Here is a 15,975-nt window from a genome sequence, read left to right on the forward strand (position 1 = left end):
ATTTAAAATCAATCAATTAGTACAAATATCAAGTGCACGCTACATATGGTATTGATCTTCATTATACTATGAGAGGGAGAAGTTAATTAGAATTGTTTGATTTCTTCGAAGAACATTATTTCACTACACATAAATTAGGGTAAAATTATTTTTATTAGCATCAGGTGTTTTTAACATATGCATTTTTATTATTCAATAATAATTCATATTAATTATTTTTAAATTATAAAATTAATACATTTTAAATATTCGCGCAACGCGCGGGCACGTATACTAGTTTAATAATAATAGGGGCATTTCTGGACCAAAGTATTGATGATAAGGGCATTTTTGAGCCAAACTATATCCGGAGGGTATTTTTGACCCTTTTCCTTCTTTTTTTTTATATAAACACACGTTTAGAAATTAATCCAAAAATATTGTGTGCCTATCGAGATTCGAACCCACATTCCACGGGGTGAACGATCTCATTGGGTGCACAACGACCATTGGGCTTAACACTTCAACGTGTTTATGAGTTCGCAAGAAATATATATATACATTGTACTTCATATTTTAATACAAATATAGGGTCTACGAAAAAGTCAGTGGGTTCGGCCGACCCCCCTTCCGCTACAATAGCTCCTCCCCTGTGTGTGGTATCTTAAATGAGGGTTGCTATGAAATATCCCTTGCTTGGTCCCTTTTCAATTGAGCTCGTCTCATCATATTTATCTAGTGATTTGCAAGCTATTGCATATGACAATAACTTTGACTATTTAGGACGTGGAAGAAGTTAAAATCTAAATCTAAGATCCTACCCTTCTTGCACACCCAAAGAATAGTTCGTTGAAGATTTTCTTGAGATTCTCCAAAAATCAAAAATTTCCAACAGTTCACATAATTCTTAAAATTCGTGTTTAATCGAAATCTAGATCTCATTGTGTGGGACTATACTGAGTATGTAATTATTGTTATTCTTGTTTAATTAAAGTAAGATACTTAAATTATGATCGCTTAAAATTCTCCATTTGTACTTCTAGTAATCAACATTGTACCAAAATCTTCTTTCACTATCACCAAAACCAAACCTACACCTTTTTTCTTTTTGTCCTCAATTATATCGAAAACATTTTTGTCTAAATCTTCAAAACCCCATAATCCCCTCTTAATCTTTAGTGGTTTTATATTTTCTTGTTCAAGACTCAATTTTTAATCTTGATTATCATGGCTTGTTCTATAAAGCAATCATCTTTATCAATCACACATTCAAATTTGATTCCAAAAAGGGATTATAATCCAACTTTTGGATTTTTATCATTTTTTTCAATCCCAAAATCAAAGAATCAAAAATGGGATTTTTGTTTTTCAATCAAGAAACCTCTTTACATATCAAGAATTGAAAATCCCAAAGCATATGAAGCTGACAAGTCCCAGTCTTTAGATTTAAATATTGAGTTGCCAAAATCACAAGTTGATGGTCAGAAGGTTAAAATTGGCATATATTTTGCTATATGGTGGGGTTTAAATGTGGTTTTTAATATATATAACAAGAAAGTTCTTAATGCATATCCTTTTCCTTGGTTGACTTCTACTTTGTCACTTGCTACTGGTTCATTGATTATGTTGATTTCATGGGCTATGAGAATTGCTGAATTCCCAAAAACAGATTTTGAATTTTGGAAGAACCTGTTCCCTGTAAGAACTCTTATGACTTTTGTGTGGTTTGGTGCTTTTTTGTGTGAGGAGGGGAGGGGGGAAGTATGGGAGTATCGTGTCTGTCGTAGTATTAGCCTTGTGCATGTATTTTTATTGCTTTTGATATCGGTTATCATATGTTGTGTATTGTGTTTATGTTATTGCATTATTTCGTAGTTGTTAGTATTAGTTTTATGCATGTATTTTTCTTGCTTTTGATATAGGATATTATATGTTGTCTATTGTGTTTATGCTATTGCATTATTTCGTAGTTGTTTAGTATTAGCTTTATGCATGTATTTTTCTTGCTTTTGATATAGGTTATTATATGTTGTCTATTGTGTTTCTGTTATTGCATTATTTCGTTGTTGTTTAGTATTAGCTTTATGCATGTATTTTTCTTGCTTTTGATATAGGTTATTATATGTTGTGTATTGTGTTTCCGTTATCACATTATTTCATTGTTGTTATGGTTTGTGTTCTCTGAATGTTTTGTAATGTTTTCTTTATTAATTGGCAAGTTTATTTTGCTGTTGTATTTCCTTTTTCTGTAAACATTTTGATTTATTGTACTAGGGTCGAGGGTCTTTTAGAAACCACTTCTTAACCTCCAGGAGATAGGAGTATGGTCTGTGAAGTTATGTGTTAGGGATGCGTTGGAAGTCATTAATTTAAGTATTTAATTATATTTTTAGTTGTTTTATTTATTATTCTAGAATAGGGTTTAGTTTTAGAGTTTCATAAGGATTAGGTTAAGTTATAGTTATTAGTTTGGAATAAGATTTAGGTCTCTTACTTTCATAAGAATTAGACTTCCTATTGATGTAATAAGACTCTTATTTAAAGGGGCTTTTGATGAATAACTCAGTAAGTCATAATTCATCAAAAAGTCGGAGATTAGAGTTCTCTCTTCCATTGAACTCTAAGGTTTCAGTCTCCCTTTGAAGAGCTGAAGAGATCGGAGTTCTCTTTTAATGAATTCTAAGGTTTCAGCCTCCCTTTAACGAGCTGATTTATATATCGCCCTGTGAATCGATCCTTTCCTAAAGATTCATAACAAATAGGGAAGGATCGATTCACAGGGCGATATATAAATCAGCTCGTTAAAGGGAGGCTGAAACCTTAGAATTCATTAAAAGAGAACTCCGATCTCTTCAGCTCTTCAAAGGGAGACTGAAACCTTAGAGTTCAATGGAAGAGAGAACTCTAATCTCCGGCTTTTTGATGAATTATGACTTACTGATTTATTCATCAAAAGCCCCTTTAAATAGGAGTCTTATTACATCAATAGGAAGTCTAATTCTTATGAAAGTAGGAGACCTAAATCCTATTCCAAACTAATAACTATAACTTAACCTAATCCTTATGAAACTCTAAAACTAAACCCTATTCTAGAATAATAAATAAAACAACTAAAAATATAATTAAATACTTAAATTAATGACTTCCAACGCATCCCTAACATTATGATTTCTAGTATTGTTATTTACTCCCTTTGTTTCAATTTATTTGTTGTTATTGACTTGGCACGAAGTTTCAGAAAGTAAAGAAGATTTTTGAATCTTATGTCTTAAGCTAAAGCTAAAGATATGTAGAATGTACCAAAATGTTATTTAATCTTATGAATATGCGGGTCTCAATTATGAGACTGGAATGAGAAACTCTCGATAGGGAACGCTTCCTCTTTTAGTGGGCGCAAACATGCCAATTTGGATTGCATATTGGAGACATAAAGTAAAAAAAGTTCATGAACATGTGAACTTTTGTTTAAGATTGAGAAATTAGCTTCGATCATTGGTCATTGAATGGAGAGATCGAGTACATGATTTTTTTATTTACGTCTAATTTTGTGCTATTTGTAATGGTGGTGATGTAGGTTGCAGTTGCTCATACAATTGGGCATGTAGCAGCCACTGTTAGTATGTCTAAAGTTGTTGTTTCCTTCACTCATATAATCAAGAGCAGTGAACCAGCTTTTGGCGTGTTGGTTTCGAGGATTTTGCTTGGCGAGACATTTCCACTTCCAGTATATTTGTCGCTTGTGCCGATCATTGGTGGTTGTGCATTATCAGCTGCTACAGAGCTCAATTTCAATATGACTGGTATGATTTTCAATCTTCATAACTTTTGATCATCGATTTACTCATTGTGGTAGTGTGGATGTAGTAGTACGGTTAGCTTCTAAAGTTAGTTGATTGTTATTACAGGTTTTATGGGAGCAATGATATCGAATCTTGCATTTGTGTTTCGAAATATTTTCTCAAAGAAAGGAATGAAGGGGAACTATGTTAATGGGATGAACTATTATGCGTGTTTGTCTATTATGTCTCTGTTAATTCTTACACCTTTTGCAATCGCGATGGAGGGGCCTCAGATGTGGGCATTAGGATGGCGAAACGCTTTCTCTCAGATAGGACCTAATTTTGTTTGGTAAGGATTGTTAACTTCCGCTTCTCATGATGATGTGTGCTCTCAGTATTTGTAGTTCTTAACATATACACTATGTTGATGGATTGTCGCAATGCTTATATCTCTATATGAACCCCTTCCGTCCTAATTTTTGTAAAGGTGTTTGATTGGGTTACAGAGTTTCACGAGTAGCCTAATAATAGTTAAGTTTGTTGTATGATATCAGGTGGATCGTTGCACAAAGCATATTCTATCACTTGTATAACCAAGTATCTTATATGTCCTTGGATGAGATTTCTCCCCTGACGTTTAGCGTAGGAAATACAATGAAACGGATATCTGTCATTGTTTCCTCCATCATAATCTTCCAAACACCAGTCCGACCCACCAATGCACTTGGAGCTGCCATTGCAATCCTAGGAACCTTCATTTATTCACAAGTAAGTTTCTTCTTCACTATCTATTTAGACGTTACTCGAAAATCTTTTTGCAACAATAGTTCCTATAACGCATGTGGCATAATATTATTTTGTTGTCCTCTCATTGACAAAATAAGTGTCCAATGCTAAAAGACGTGCGAGAGAGCATTAAGAACGGCAAACAACTGCCCTGTTTTGAATACTCTTGCAGCAGAACATGTTACCGAGTTTATATGTAACATGTTAGGCTCGCTAGTAAAGTGTTTGCTTTGACGCAAGGATAAATTCTAGTTAATAAGATGTTAGTCATTTGTTTGCAATACATTACCTTGAATATTTTCAATGTACACGGATATTGTAGTGCTAGACCAGATTTACCAGTGGACAGTTGAAGGCATTCCGATCCTAGTCATTCATAGATAGTCGGTGCTTTTAGTCCTATTCTTCCCAACCAAATAAGCACTTTTGCAAAGTTCACCTTCCCGCGACATTCCATTCCCCTTAGTCGTAGGTGCTCGGTCTATTTTGATTTGAATGGGCTGGGGTTCCCGAGGTTTTCTGCATTTATGTGGCGAAGAACACTATGTTTAACCGTTTTCCTTCTGTGTTTTTTTTCGAGCAGTCGAAACAATAAAGTGACTGGAGGTACAGCGATGTTGTTGCAACTATTATTGCTCTTAGCTCAACGAGAATTGGAGGGAGATGGATGGCGAAAAAAAGGGAGAAATCTTAGGTAGAAAGCAGCGCGGGATGTATGGTAGGTGCATGTCACGAACCAAGTCTGATATTTAAGTAGCGAAGCTTAGAGATGTATGTTTATTATTTACCATGTTTCGGAGTTGAAAACAATAGATTTTCTAGTCATAAGATTTGAAAATAAAAACTTGTAGCTTTCTCACTATATTCATGGAAATTGGTAGAAGAAAAAAACGAAAATGAAGAGATGATATGAGAAGGCATAAAACGCATGACTAGAATGCGATTTATAAACAAAATTTGAAATTTCAAAGATATATCGTCCAACATAAATTATTACGTTGCGTATTGCAATATATAATATTGTATAATATTATATTTGTGGAAATTCATATTATTTTACAATACATATAAATTCTCTTGACATAATNAAGACAACCTTTAAGCAAACAATCCAATGGAGATATGATAATGATAGAAAAATGACGCAAGATTCTATTAATGTCCCACCATTATGTCTTGTCAACTTATCTTCTTTCATTTTCATGAGTTTGTTGAGCTTTCAAAAGAGATCACTTAATTTTTGCCCTCATGAAATGGTGAAAAATATGGCTTAGGATGGAGGTGGGGCGGGCCGGAGTGGGGTGGGTTAAGGTTTAAACCTGTAAAAAGTTTAACCCGCCCTGCATAGCATTAGTGTCTAGCTTCAACCTACCCCGCCCTGCTTCCATTTAATTCCCCTTAATGAGGGGATCTTAGCCATGTAATGTGAATTGGGTGAAATCATAATACTAGTTACAACATGAACACGAAATTCCACGAACTATAATATATTCAATACTCAATGGAGTTTGGAAAAATAGACTATACACCGACCTTATCATTATTTCATAGAAGTAGAGAGGCTTTTTTTTTAAAAAATCTCGGCTCGAAATGCAAAGACTCAAAACACTAAGGAGAAAAAAGAAGGTTAAGATAGGGTTTCAAACACCTAATCAAACTCTTGAAAGCTACAGAGATTTTTTTTTTTATTATACTAATAATTAGAGCACATTGTCAAATGTCACATCAAAAGAAAATGTGGTCTTTTTGTACAGATACGAGATTTAAAGAAAAAGAAAAGTATAGCGACTCACAAACGCTTGAGAATCACACATATTTATGTGAAAATTATAATTTAAAAAATTAAATGATCAAATCATTTTTGAAAAAAAAAACTTAGCAGTAGAATTTACTTTAGTGTTTTAATTATATATATATATATATATATATTATTTATTTACTTTCTTAACAACTTTTAAATGAATTGAATATCACCTTAAGGGATGACATGGCAAGGAGAATGAACTCACTCTCCTAAAAGCGTGTGAAGAACGGAAAAACAAAAACTAAAATTATAAGATTATATACCTGACATTTTTTTATTGGCCAACATATAAATAATATTTTAAATCTTTTTTGATAGATTAACTTTTTTTAAAATGTGAATTTTCTTATTTAAAGATAATGAAATTTGCGGGTCTAGTTCTTTTAATAAATTTTTAAGTTTTTCACTTTATTTTGTTGTCTTCCTCAATATCTTCTTCCCCCTTGAAGACCTCCCCCTTCTACCTTTCTTCGTAGACATTCCACACCTCTATCCACTACTTTCATTCCACCTGCCCTTTCTATATGTTTATGGTAACGCTAAAAACTTATTGTTTTCAAACGCATATGTATGTGATTATATTTATATAAGTAGTATTATAATTTTATTTATAAATTGAATGTCGAATCCACAAGAATTTATGATTAACCCTCAACTAATTAAATTAAACTAATGCAAATTATTTATTCAAATAATAAAATCCAAAATTATAATTATAAGCTAACTAAAATTAAATAGAAAGCAAATATAAACTTCAATCAAGAAAGAGTGAATTTTATGGAATCGATAAATAAAATTGATCTAGGGCTATGAGCTATATATCTAACAATCATGTTGTATTCTTCCATTAATTGATTCAACTCTTTTATTTATCTAGTTTATTCATTAACACGACATTATGAATGAATCGATCGAGTCCTTATTCACCTATTAATTTGATTCACTCTCGTTTCATAATAATATATCAATTTTTCGAAATTCTGAATCCATCCCAACTCCCAAGTTGATGCATCTAGAAGTATACTACATATACGACATGATTACTACTATTGCAATAATAGTGAATCATAAAAAGAAAAAGAAAAAGAAAAAAATATCTATAACTCTTTGTTTGGATGGTTGTTATGTATATTCATCATAATATTTATCGTATTGTATTGTATTATGTTGTATTGTATCGTACTATATCAGTATATTGTTTTAATGAATACAACGTTGGGATAGATGGTATCATTCTCTGTCATTACATAATGTCACATATCCCTAATTTGAATGATAAATCTACAAGAAATTGTAGGGTACGAGGTAGAGCTACTATGAAAAGGTTGGGTAGATGAAAAATAGAATTATAAAATAATAAATAAAGATAAAATGAGAAGTAAATATTAAGATAACGACGTGATCACACCAAATCAGTTGTTACATAAAATAGGTTACGTCATTACCTAATGATGAATTTAAACAATACGATACAATAGAACTTAAGTAACAATCAAAACAAATATTGTATTTAGACTAACAATACATTATAATACACCGTCCAAACAAGGTGCAAGTGCCGTGTGGTTTTTTCTATATAAACACTTGGAATACCTTCTTTCTATTCTATAACTATATTTTCAAATTTGAAATATACACATTAGGGGAAAAAAAAGAGACTTTTCTTTAAATATTATGGACTCAAGTATTTCAATAATATTATTTGCTTTTAGTGTTCTTTTTTCTAGTTTCATGGTATCATTTTCTCAGATAAAAAACCTTAGTATTGTCAAAGAACCAGATTCATTTCCAAGAAATTTCTTGTTTGGAACAGCCTCTTCTTGCTACCAGGTTTGTTTTTTTTTTCTTCTTGTTATCTAGTTGTAACTCTAGAGCGTAGTTAGATGGCTCAAGGGGTTCATTCAAATATCCTTCAATGAAATATTATACCTATATATGTTTTGAATTTGTTGTTGTTACTATTATTTTTTAATTCGTTTTTGAGCGAAAGATCAATCGTAAACAATCTTTTACCATCATAAGGTAAGGTCTGCGGACACACTATTCTATCAGACCTCACCTATGAGATTATACTGAATTTGTTGTTGTTGAATTCTATTGATTATTTTTTTATATATATATGTACATTTTTTTAATGAAAATTCTGACTTTGTTACTGCGATACTTAAATTTTGGGGCCTTTTTAATTAATTTCTCTTGTTTCCTTTGCAGTTTGAAGGAGCTTTTCTTAGTGATGGCAAAGGCCTTAACAATTGGGATGTTTTTACTCATGAAGCTGGTGATCTTTTTTTTATAATAATTATAATATAAGTGTATATTTTATTGACTTCGGTATTAAGACTAAAGATGCTTACCATCTGAGCAACTCCTGATCATCGATTATCAAGAATAGTAGTAATATTTATTATTGGGATTTTCTTGCAGGCCACATAGCAGATGGAAGTAATGGAGACATTGCTCTAGATCATTATAATCGATATAAGGTACCATATCGCGATGCATCCCTTTTTATTTTTTTGAGTTGAATCATAATGATTCGAAATTTACTGATTCTACTAATTTACAAAACCGACTACCATACTATTAGGTCTATGAACTTTGATGTTGGCATATCAATCAAGTCTAAAAATGTGGTGTTTATACGTTCTGTTTTCTTTTTGACACAAAAATATTCTTATATTTACTTTCACCGCTAACAAAATTCTTAAGCAGACAGAGCATAATTGCTTTTTTCAAAAAGAGATTTTGGTTAAAAGGTAAAATATACTCCCATGTAGGTCCCTTTTTAGTTGTCATGTTGCATTTTTCGAAAATTAATTTGACTAATTTTCAAATTAAATATTCAATATATTTTAACTAAAAATTAAATATTTAAAAACTATACAAAAAAATACTATAAATTACAATTTTTTACATATCAATCTGATAAAAAGATATAGCGAAAATTTTAAATGACTACGACAAGGAGACTAATGAATTTTATTCCATCACACTTTTTGGTGATAGCTAGTATTTTCTTTCTTGCACGTCTGAAAATAAATTAAAACCAAAGATATATTATTATATTATTTCTGGCAAAATGATTAGGTACAAGTGTATTATATGCGCCAAATATGTGAATGAATTGTTTTCATATACATATAGTATTTGTTTTATTATCCCATGTCACCTTATGTATTGATGTGACACCAAATAAAAGTGGAGCAAAAATAATAGGTGAAATGGTCTGGTGGACCCTTATATTTGTATGTGTTTGTATTGTGAATCCTTCTACTTACTCATTTGTCATCTGAACCCCTAAACTCATCAAAACGCAATATTTTAAACACGTTTTTTACCACTCAACTGTGTGTGTATCACAAACACATGTCACGTAATTTTAAAAATAATTATAAAATGACACGTATGATTATAAAATGACACATGTATATATGGTCACTCCATGTCACTTTTCCTTTTATTATATTTGATTAATATACATAAACTTTCTCTTTCCAATTTTTATTTCTATTTGCCATTGCCATCTGCATCTCCATCCCCACAATCTCATTTCAACATTTTCTTATCTTCCTTACCCTTTTCCTTTTTCCAACCTCTTCTACTCTTTCCATTGAAGTAAAAAATGTTGGCACAATTTGGGTTATGTTGGATTGGGGTTTTGGTGGTGACCGGTGGCGCTAAGGAAAAGTGGGGGTCTATTGGGTGGTCTGATTGTTCCTAGTTGTTCACAACTGGCGGAGTTGTGAAAGTCGAGACTTATTGGCGGAGTTAGTTTGGGATTTTTGTTGTTGTTGTTGGTTCTCATTTATAATTGTTGGTTGAAGCTTGTCGGAAATGGTGAGAATGAAGGTAGTTTGGTCGGAGAAGGTGAGGAGGACGAGAAGAAGGCAATAAGTTTGGGTTTGGTTTGGAATTGAAACAAGGGGTCAATGTCAAAAATTATTTGAATTTTTTTGTTTGATTTTCAACTTATCTAGGTAGGTTTTCCAATTTATTTTCGAATTTATTTGTTGTTTAGTTTGGATTTGATCTCTATTTGTGTCTTTGTTTGGTTTTGGGGTTTTAATCAATTACATTGACTTTGTTGAAATTCTTTGGGGATTTTGCATTTTTGTGCCGAATGTTAGTGTAAGATATTTCGGTAGTAGTGTTATGCCTTCCATGGTGTTTTTCATAGAAAAAGAGAGCCGTATAATAACAAGAAACGATAGAGAAGAAATTTTTGGGAAAAAGATCAGAAAAGAGGCAAAGAAAACCTCAAATTTTGTCCAACAATGGTGTTAGATGCAAATAAAAAAGATGATGGCTTTACAAAGCCCTAATGTGACTGTCAGACCCTTTTCCAAGGGTCTCACGCTCCTAATATGTGTGTGTCACACACTCTTTAGTAGTAACTGCCACATAGGATGCCAAGTCAAAAAATGTGTTTAAAATATTGTGTTTTGATGAGTTCAGGGGTTCAGATGACAAATGAGTAAGTAGAAGGGTTCACAATACAAACACATACAATTACAAGGGTCCACCAGACCATTTCGCCAAAATAATATGACTTGTTGTAATTATAATTTAAATATGTGTCTATTTGACACTCCTACAGGAGGATATTAAGCTTATGGAAGATATGGGAGTGAATAGCTTTCGTTTCTCTATCTCATGGGCAAGAATTCTACCTAGTAAGTTACAACTACTCTACCGATCTCTCGTATTTTGATAAATTTTAGTTATATACATCATCAGTATAAATAAATGCTTACACTATTAAATCGTCTTTACTTGTGTTTAATTTCTCCTTGATAATGTTTTATTGTCCTAAAATTGGATTAGAGGGGATGTATGGAGGTGTCAATATGGCTGGAATTCAGCACTACAATAAGTTGATTGATGCACTCCTACAAAAAGGTTACTTCTTCTTGTTCTCTAATTGATGAAGTTTGATCTCACCATTGTTATTTTCGATCATTGAAATATATACTATTAATCATGTGTTTAACGATTGATGGAAATTACAGATATCCAACCATTGGTCACCTTAGCACATTATGACATACCTCAAGAACTTGAAGAAAGATATGGAGGATGGCTAAGTTCCAAAATACAGTAAGCAAGATTTGACACTTTATGTCTTTTTTTTTTTATTGTTTAGTGAGTGAGTAAAACATATTATCTTAAGAGTATTTAAATATAATTTAGGAAAATATTGTGGGGTGAGGAAGGAGTGGTGGGGTTAGGAGTGTTGGGGGTGGGAATTACAGAGAGAGACATTAATCTTCAAATGTCACTTACGAAACTTATTTTTCCTATTTTCTCTAAGAAAATTACTTTTCTAATTTTTAAATAGCCTATTTTTCTAGAAAAGAAGTGTTTTTCCATACATTTTTACAGGTAACATTTCAGATAGCCACTCAACTATGGATTATTTTTTAAAAAAATAAAGTTGCGTGATTTTCTGAGAAAGAACCTATAATTGAGTGACTTTCTGGAAAAAAAGGTTCATAATTGAGTGACTTTTGAGTTTAAAAAACAAATTTAAGTAACTCTCTAAGAAAAGTAGTTTATAATTAAGTGACCATCTGATTAGGTACTAAATTGGAAAAACATGTTTTCCTCCGTACCAAACACACCTTTCAATGTACCTTTTCCGCATTTTAGAAGGACGACAACAACAACAACATAACAATAACCCTTCCTCAATCCCAAATAAATTGAAACAAGCTATATAAATTATCACTTTTTATATCGCTCTATTTAAGCCACATTTAGAAGCAAACCTTAAATAAATACTTCCTCATTTTAAAAATGAAAAAGAGTATTAGGCATTATATGCCAAGGTTTATTATATTATAATTAGGGCGGTTGTCGCATTTCTGCTATGGATTCATTTAAATTCATACTCCCTTCGCCTTCGTCTCAATCTCCATGACACTTTTCAAATTTCAAAATTTAATAAGTCTATTTTTTATTGTAAATTTTTCATACATCTTTAAATATCTTAAATTGTCAATTATTGTGATTTATAGTACCTTTTACAAATTCATAAATATAAATTTCATTTCAAAAAATTGGAAGATTCCATACGTAAATTGCCAGTCAAATATAAACTATTTGATTCTCAAAAAACGAAAAGTTTCAAATAATTTATTTTTTCAGGGATGATTTTGGTTATTATGGAGATATATGTTTCAAATATTTTGGTGACAGAGTTAAATATTGGGTAACTATCAATGAACCGAATGTAGTGGCGGTTCGAGGCTATAGATTGGGTACTTTCCCTCCGGTTCGATGTTCCGGTTCATTTGGTAATTGCAGTTTTGGGAATTCAGAAAAAGAGCCTTTTATTGCAGCACATAATATGATTTTATCACATGCTGCTGCTGTCACCATTTACAGAACAAAATATCAGGTTCAAAATATTATTTTTTTCGATAATAAATATGCATATTAATAAAAGATATTAAAATCTTTATCGATGTTAGCTAATTGATATTGAATCTGATGTCGCTAGGTGCTAGTATAAGTTTTAAGGGCATTTATAAAGAGTGTTAACTGCCTCTAAAAAAATATATTAGCGGTAATTAAGTTGTTGTTGTTAATTAATTGCCGCTAAAGATCATTTTTAGTACAGTGTATTTCCTTTTTTTTTCACATGAATTAACATTACTGGTAATAAAGATTGTTCCCTCTACAAATGCTATAAAACATAATTTTCCGATCCCATTTTCACCAAACCAGATTATTAGGAAAACGCATGACGAGGAATAAATTTTCATTGAAATATTGAATTTAGTCATTGATCATTTTTTTATTTTCATATTGATCCAATCAAAATATTTTTGAGAATAACCACTAAACATTTTTCAGTGGGAAATTTTAATTGGAAAATAGTAGTTTTTTTAGTAATGTATCACTATTTATGTATTAAAACACACCTAGTTGAATAGATAGTGAAAGTTTCGATAGAAAATAAAAAGAACAACTGATATATAGTATCAGATGGCCAGCTAGTTAGCTTCGAAGTGTGTTTTAGTTTATCGATGATGATAGTTTAGGTAGCAAAAGAGAACAACTGATAGTTGATGTGTGAAACAGACAAAAAAATAATAGTTCAGATATATTTTTTACCTTTTAACTCAATATTTAACAAATTATGTATATTAGATTTGATGAGAACTGTGAAATATAGATTTAGTAAGAACTCATAATGAAAATGTATTTTTTTGTGGTCATATATACAGAAAAGACAAGGAGGGATGATTGGAATATCTTTGAATACTCAATGGTATGAACCTTTTAGCAATTCCTCACAAGACAATTATGCAACTCAAAGAGCTAGATCTTTTGTTTACAATTGGTAAGCTTTCTTTGTATTTGGTATTCCATAAATATATATTTTCATGAAAAATACCTTTTTAACGTCGCGTAAGTAAATTTTTAAAATATTTATATGTAATTTAAATAAATATTATGACCGGTGAAGGTGAGCATAATATAAAGGGAGGTGGGTGAGGGTGGGGTAAGGAAAGGTAGGGTAGGTTACGTGGAGCAGGGTTGGTGGGTGGGGATGTTGGTGGTAAGGAGGACACTATTAAAAAAACAACAACAACAAAAAAAAAAAACGGACCTCTGAAGGCATACTACATAAATATGTTCTTTAATTTGATCTTAGTTCATATTTATGCCCTTCGATTTTGAATGTGCATAAGTAGGCATTTAAAATTGTATAAAATTGAACAATAGACACAAGCATCCTACGTGACATCCTACACGACAATTTGTGTCTTACGTGGTGTTTTACATGTATATTATGACATGTAGGACTCCTGTGTCAACTTGTTTAACTTTATACAACTTTAAGTGGTTACTTGTACATAACTATATAGTTGAAGGGCATAAATGTGAAATGATCGAGACCAATTGTTCATGACTTCAAGGACACAGTTATGTGTTATACCAAAAAAGCAAAATCTGAAGGTTGGTATTTCGATATCGATGAGAATTTTACCAACTCCTTATGTCAATTTTCTTTATAGGGTTTTATTTTTCTTTTTGGTAGTGCGTGGGAGATTATCAATGTAAAATGCCAGTTATGAAATTTATATTTTTTTATTTTAAAGTCAAAGTTATTTTTCTAGTTCTTAAGAAGTTTGTGATCTATGTAAAAAATATTTTAACTAACTAAATACGAAAAGAAAAACTAAAAACATTTTCTTGAAATTGTTGTAGCCCTTTGAAATCTAATTTTCAAGGCTTCAATTATTAATTGGAGTTGAGTATAATGTTATGACCGTTTTAATAAAATATAAAATTATTGTTATATGCAGGTTTTTGGACCCTATTATAAATGGAAAATATCCAGAAGAAATGCAAAAAATTCTTGGAAAGAACCTGCCAATATTTTCAAGAAATGATATAAAAAAACTGAAAAATGGCCTAGATTTTATTGGCCTAAATCATTATACAGCAGCTTATATTAAAGATTGTTTGTACTCTGTCTGTGAACATGGACAATATTCTTCTTGGTCAGAAGGTTCTTATTTTCGTGCTACAGAAAAAAATGGTGTGTACATTGGAGAACCTGTAAGTATAAAATCCGTTTCATTTTACGTGTCTTAATTTGATTTAATAAAGAATTTTAAAAAATAATTTTTAATTAAAATGTGTATTTGTGTATTGAAATCAATTTTTATTAAACACCTCGAATCCTCGATTGCTAATAAAACTAAGTTTTGAAAGAAAGAAGAACTAAGTTTCGTTTCAATTAAACACCTCGATTGCTAATAAAACATTTCAGCTAAACACTTTCGATTCAAATTTTAATTTATTTTATTTTTGTTTGTATTAATTCTCATTTGTCTATTTTGAAAACAAATATTCTTACATTAATTGATATATTTTATAAATGATTCAGACTGCAGTGGATTGGCTATTTGTGTATCCTCAAGGGATGGAAAAGCTTGTGATGTACATGAAGGATAGATTCAATAATACTCCAGTCATCATAACTGAAAATGGTAACAGAAAAGTTAAAATTTACCTTTATTTGTGCAATTTTAGAAACACAAAAATCATGACATATTAATTAATTGGAAAATATAAAAATTTATCCTATATTATACGAAATATCTTAATTTTATGCTTCGTCATACTTTGGGGATATGCATAGTTGCATACCTTAAGTATCATTAGCTAATTATTTCGCATTTGTCTTTTAACCTTAATGGATTTCAAGCCTGAAGCATATCAATCAAATGGTAGTTTAAAGTTTTATACCATACATAATCAAAAGTAAAGGGTTAAGTTTTAACTTTTTTTCTCAAAGTATTTGACAGGCGAAAATTTATAGTAAAATTTACTCTGAAACTTTGATAAAATCAAGAACAAGTAAGATACAACTTGCAATGAGGTATATGAAATATCTTTAGGGATAACTCCTTATAAGAATTGGACAATCTTGCAGGTATTGCTGAGAGTGACCATCCAAATTCTTCCCTAGAAGATGCTCTCAATGACACTCAAAGAGTGGAGTACATGCATAATTACTTGAATTCCTTGGCAAATGCAATGAGGTACTTCTCTCTCCACTCTCCAACACACATACTTATTACTCCCTCCGTCCTATTTTATGTGGCA

General features: G+C 31.2%; 2 protein-coding genes across 2 annotated transcripts in view; both read left to right on the forward strand.

Moving 5' to 3' along the window:
• Nucleotides 1-1,106: 1,106 nt before the first annotated feature.
• Nucleotides 1,107-5,429, forward strand: LOC125860508 (glucose-6-phosphate/phosphate translocator 2, chloroplastic-like). The gene is made up of 5 exons (XM_049540486.1): nucleotides 1,107-1,677; nucleotides 3,554-3,779; nucleotides 3,885-4,107; nucleotides 4,313-4,526; nucleotides 5,128-5,429. Exons 1-5 carry the CDS (start codon nucleotides 1,207-1,209, stop codon nucleotides 5,137-5,139), a joined length of 1,146 nt encoding a protein of 381 aa, XP_049396443.1. The 5' UTR covers nucleotides 1,107-1,206; the 3' UTR covers nucleotides 5,140-5,429.
• Nucleotides 5,430-7,960: 2,531 nt separating this feature from the next.
• Nucleotides 7,961-15,975, forward strand: part of LOC125859153 (beta-glucosidase 46-like) — a 13,295-nt gene continuing 5,280 nt past the window's right edge. Inside the window, exons 1-11 of the mRNA XM_049538863.1 lie at nucleotides 7,961-8,178; nucleotides 8,560-8,626; nucleotides 8,773-8,831; nucleotides 10,946-11,021; nucleotides 11,173-11,247; nucleotides 11,358-11,445; nucleotides 12,496-12,748; nucleotides 13,581-13,696; nucleotides 14,667-14,922; nucleotides 15,254-15,356; nucleotides 15,803-15,972. Coding sequence (XP_049394820.1) covers nucleotides 8,023-8,178; nucleotides 8,560-8,626; nucleotides 8,773-8,831; nucleotides 10,946-11,021; nucleotides 11,173-11,247; nucleotides 11,358-11,445; nucleotides 12,496-12,748; nucleotides 13,581-13,696; nucleotides 14,667-14,922; nucleotides 15,254-15,356; nucleotides 15,803-15,972 — 1,419 coding nt within the window. The 5' untranslated portion in view covers nucleotides 7,961-8,022. The remainder of the gene's footprint in view (nucleotides 8,179-8,559; nucleotides 8,627-8,772; nucleotides 8,832-10,945; nucleotides 11,022-11,172; nucleotides 11,248-11,357; nucleotides 11,446-12,495; nucleotides 12,749-13,580; nucleotides 13,697-14,666; nucleotides 14,923-15,253; nucleotides 15,357-15,802; nucleotides 15,973-15,975) is intronic.

Source organism: Solanum stenotomum, chromosome 3 (genome assembly GCF_019186545.1).
Source record: "Solanum stenotomum isolate F172 chromosome 3, ASM1918654v1, whole genome shotgun sequence".
Classification (NCBI taxonomy): Eukaryota; Viridiplantae; Streptophyta; class Magnoliopsida; order Solanales; family Solanaceae; genus Solanum; species Solanum stenotomum.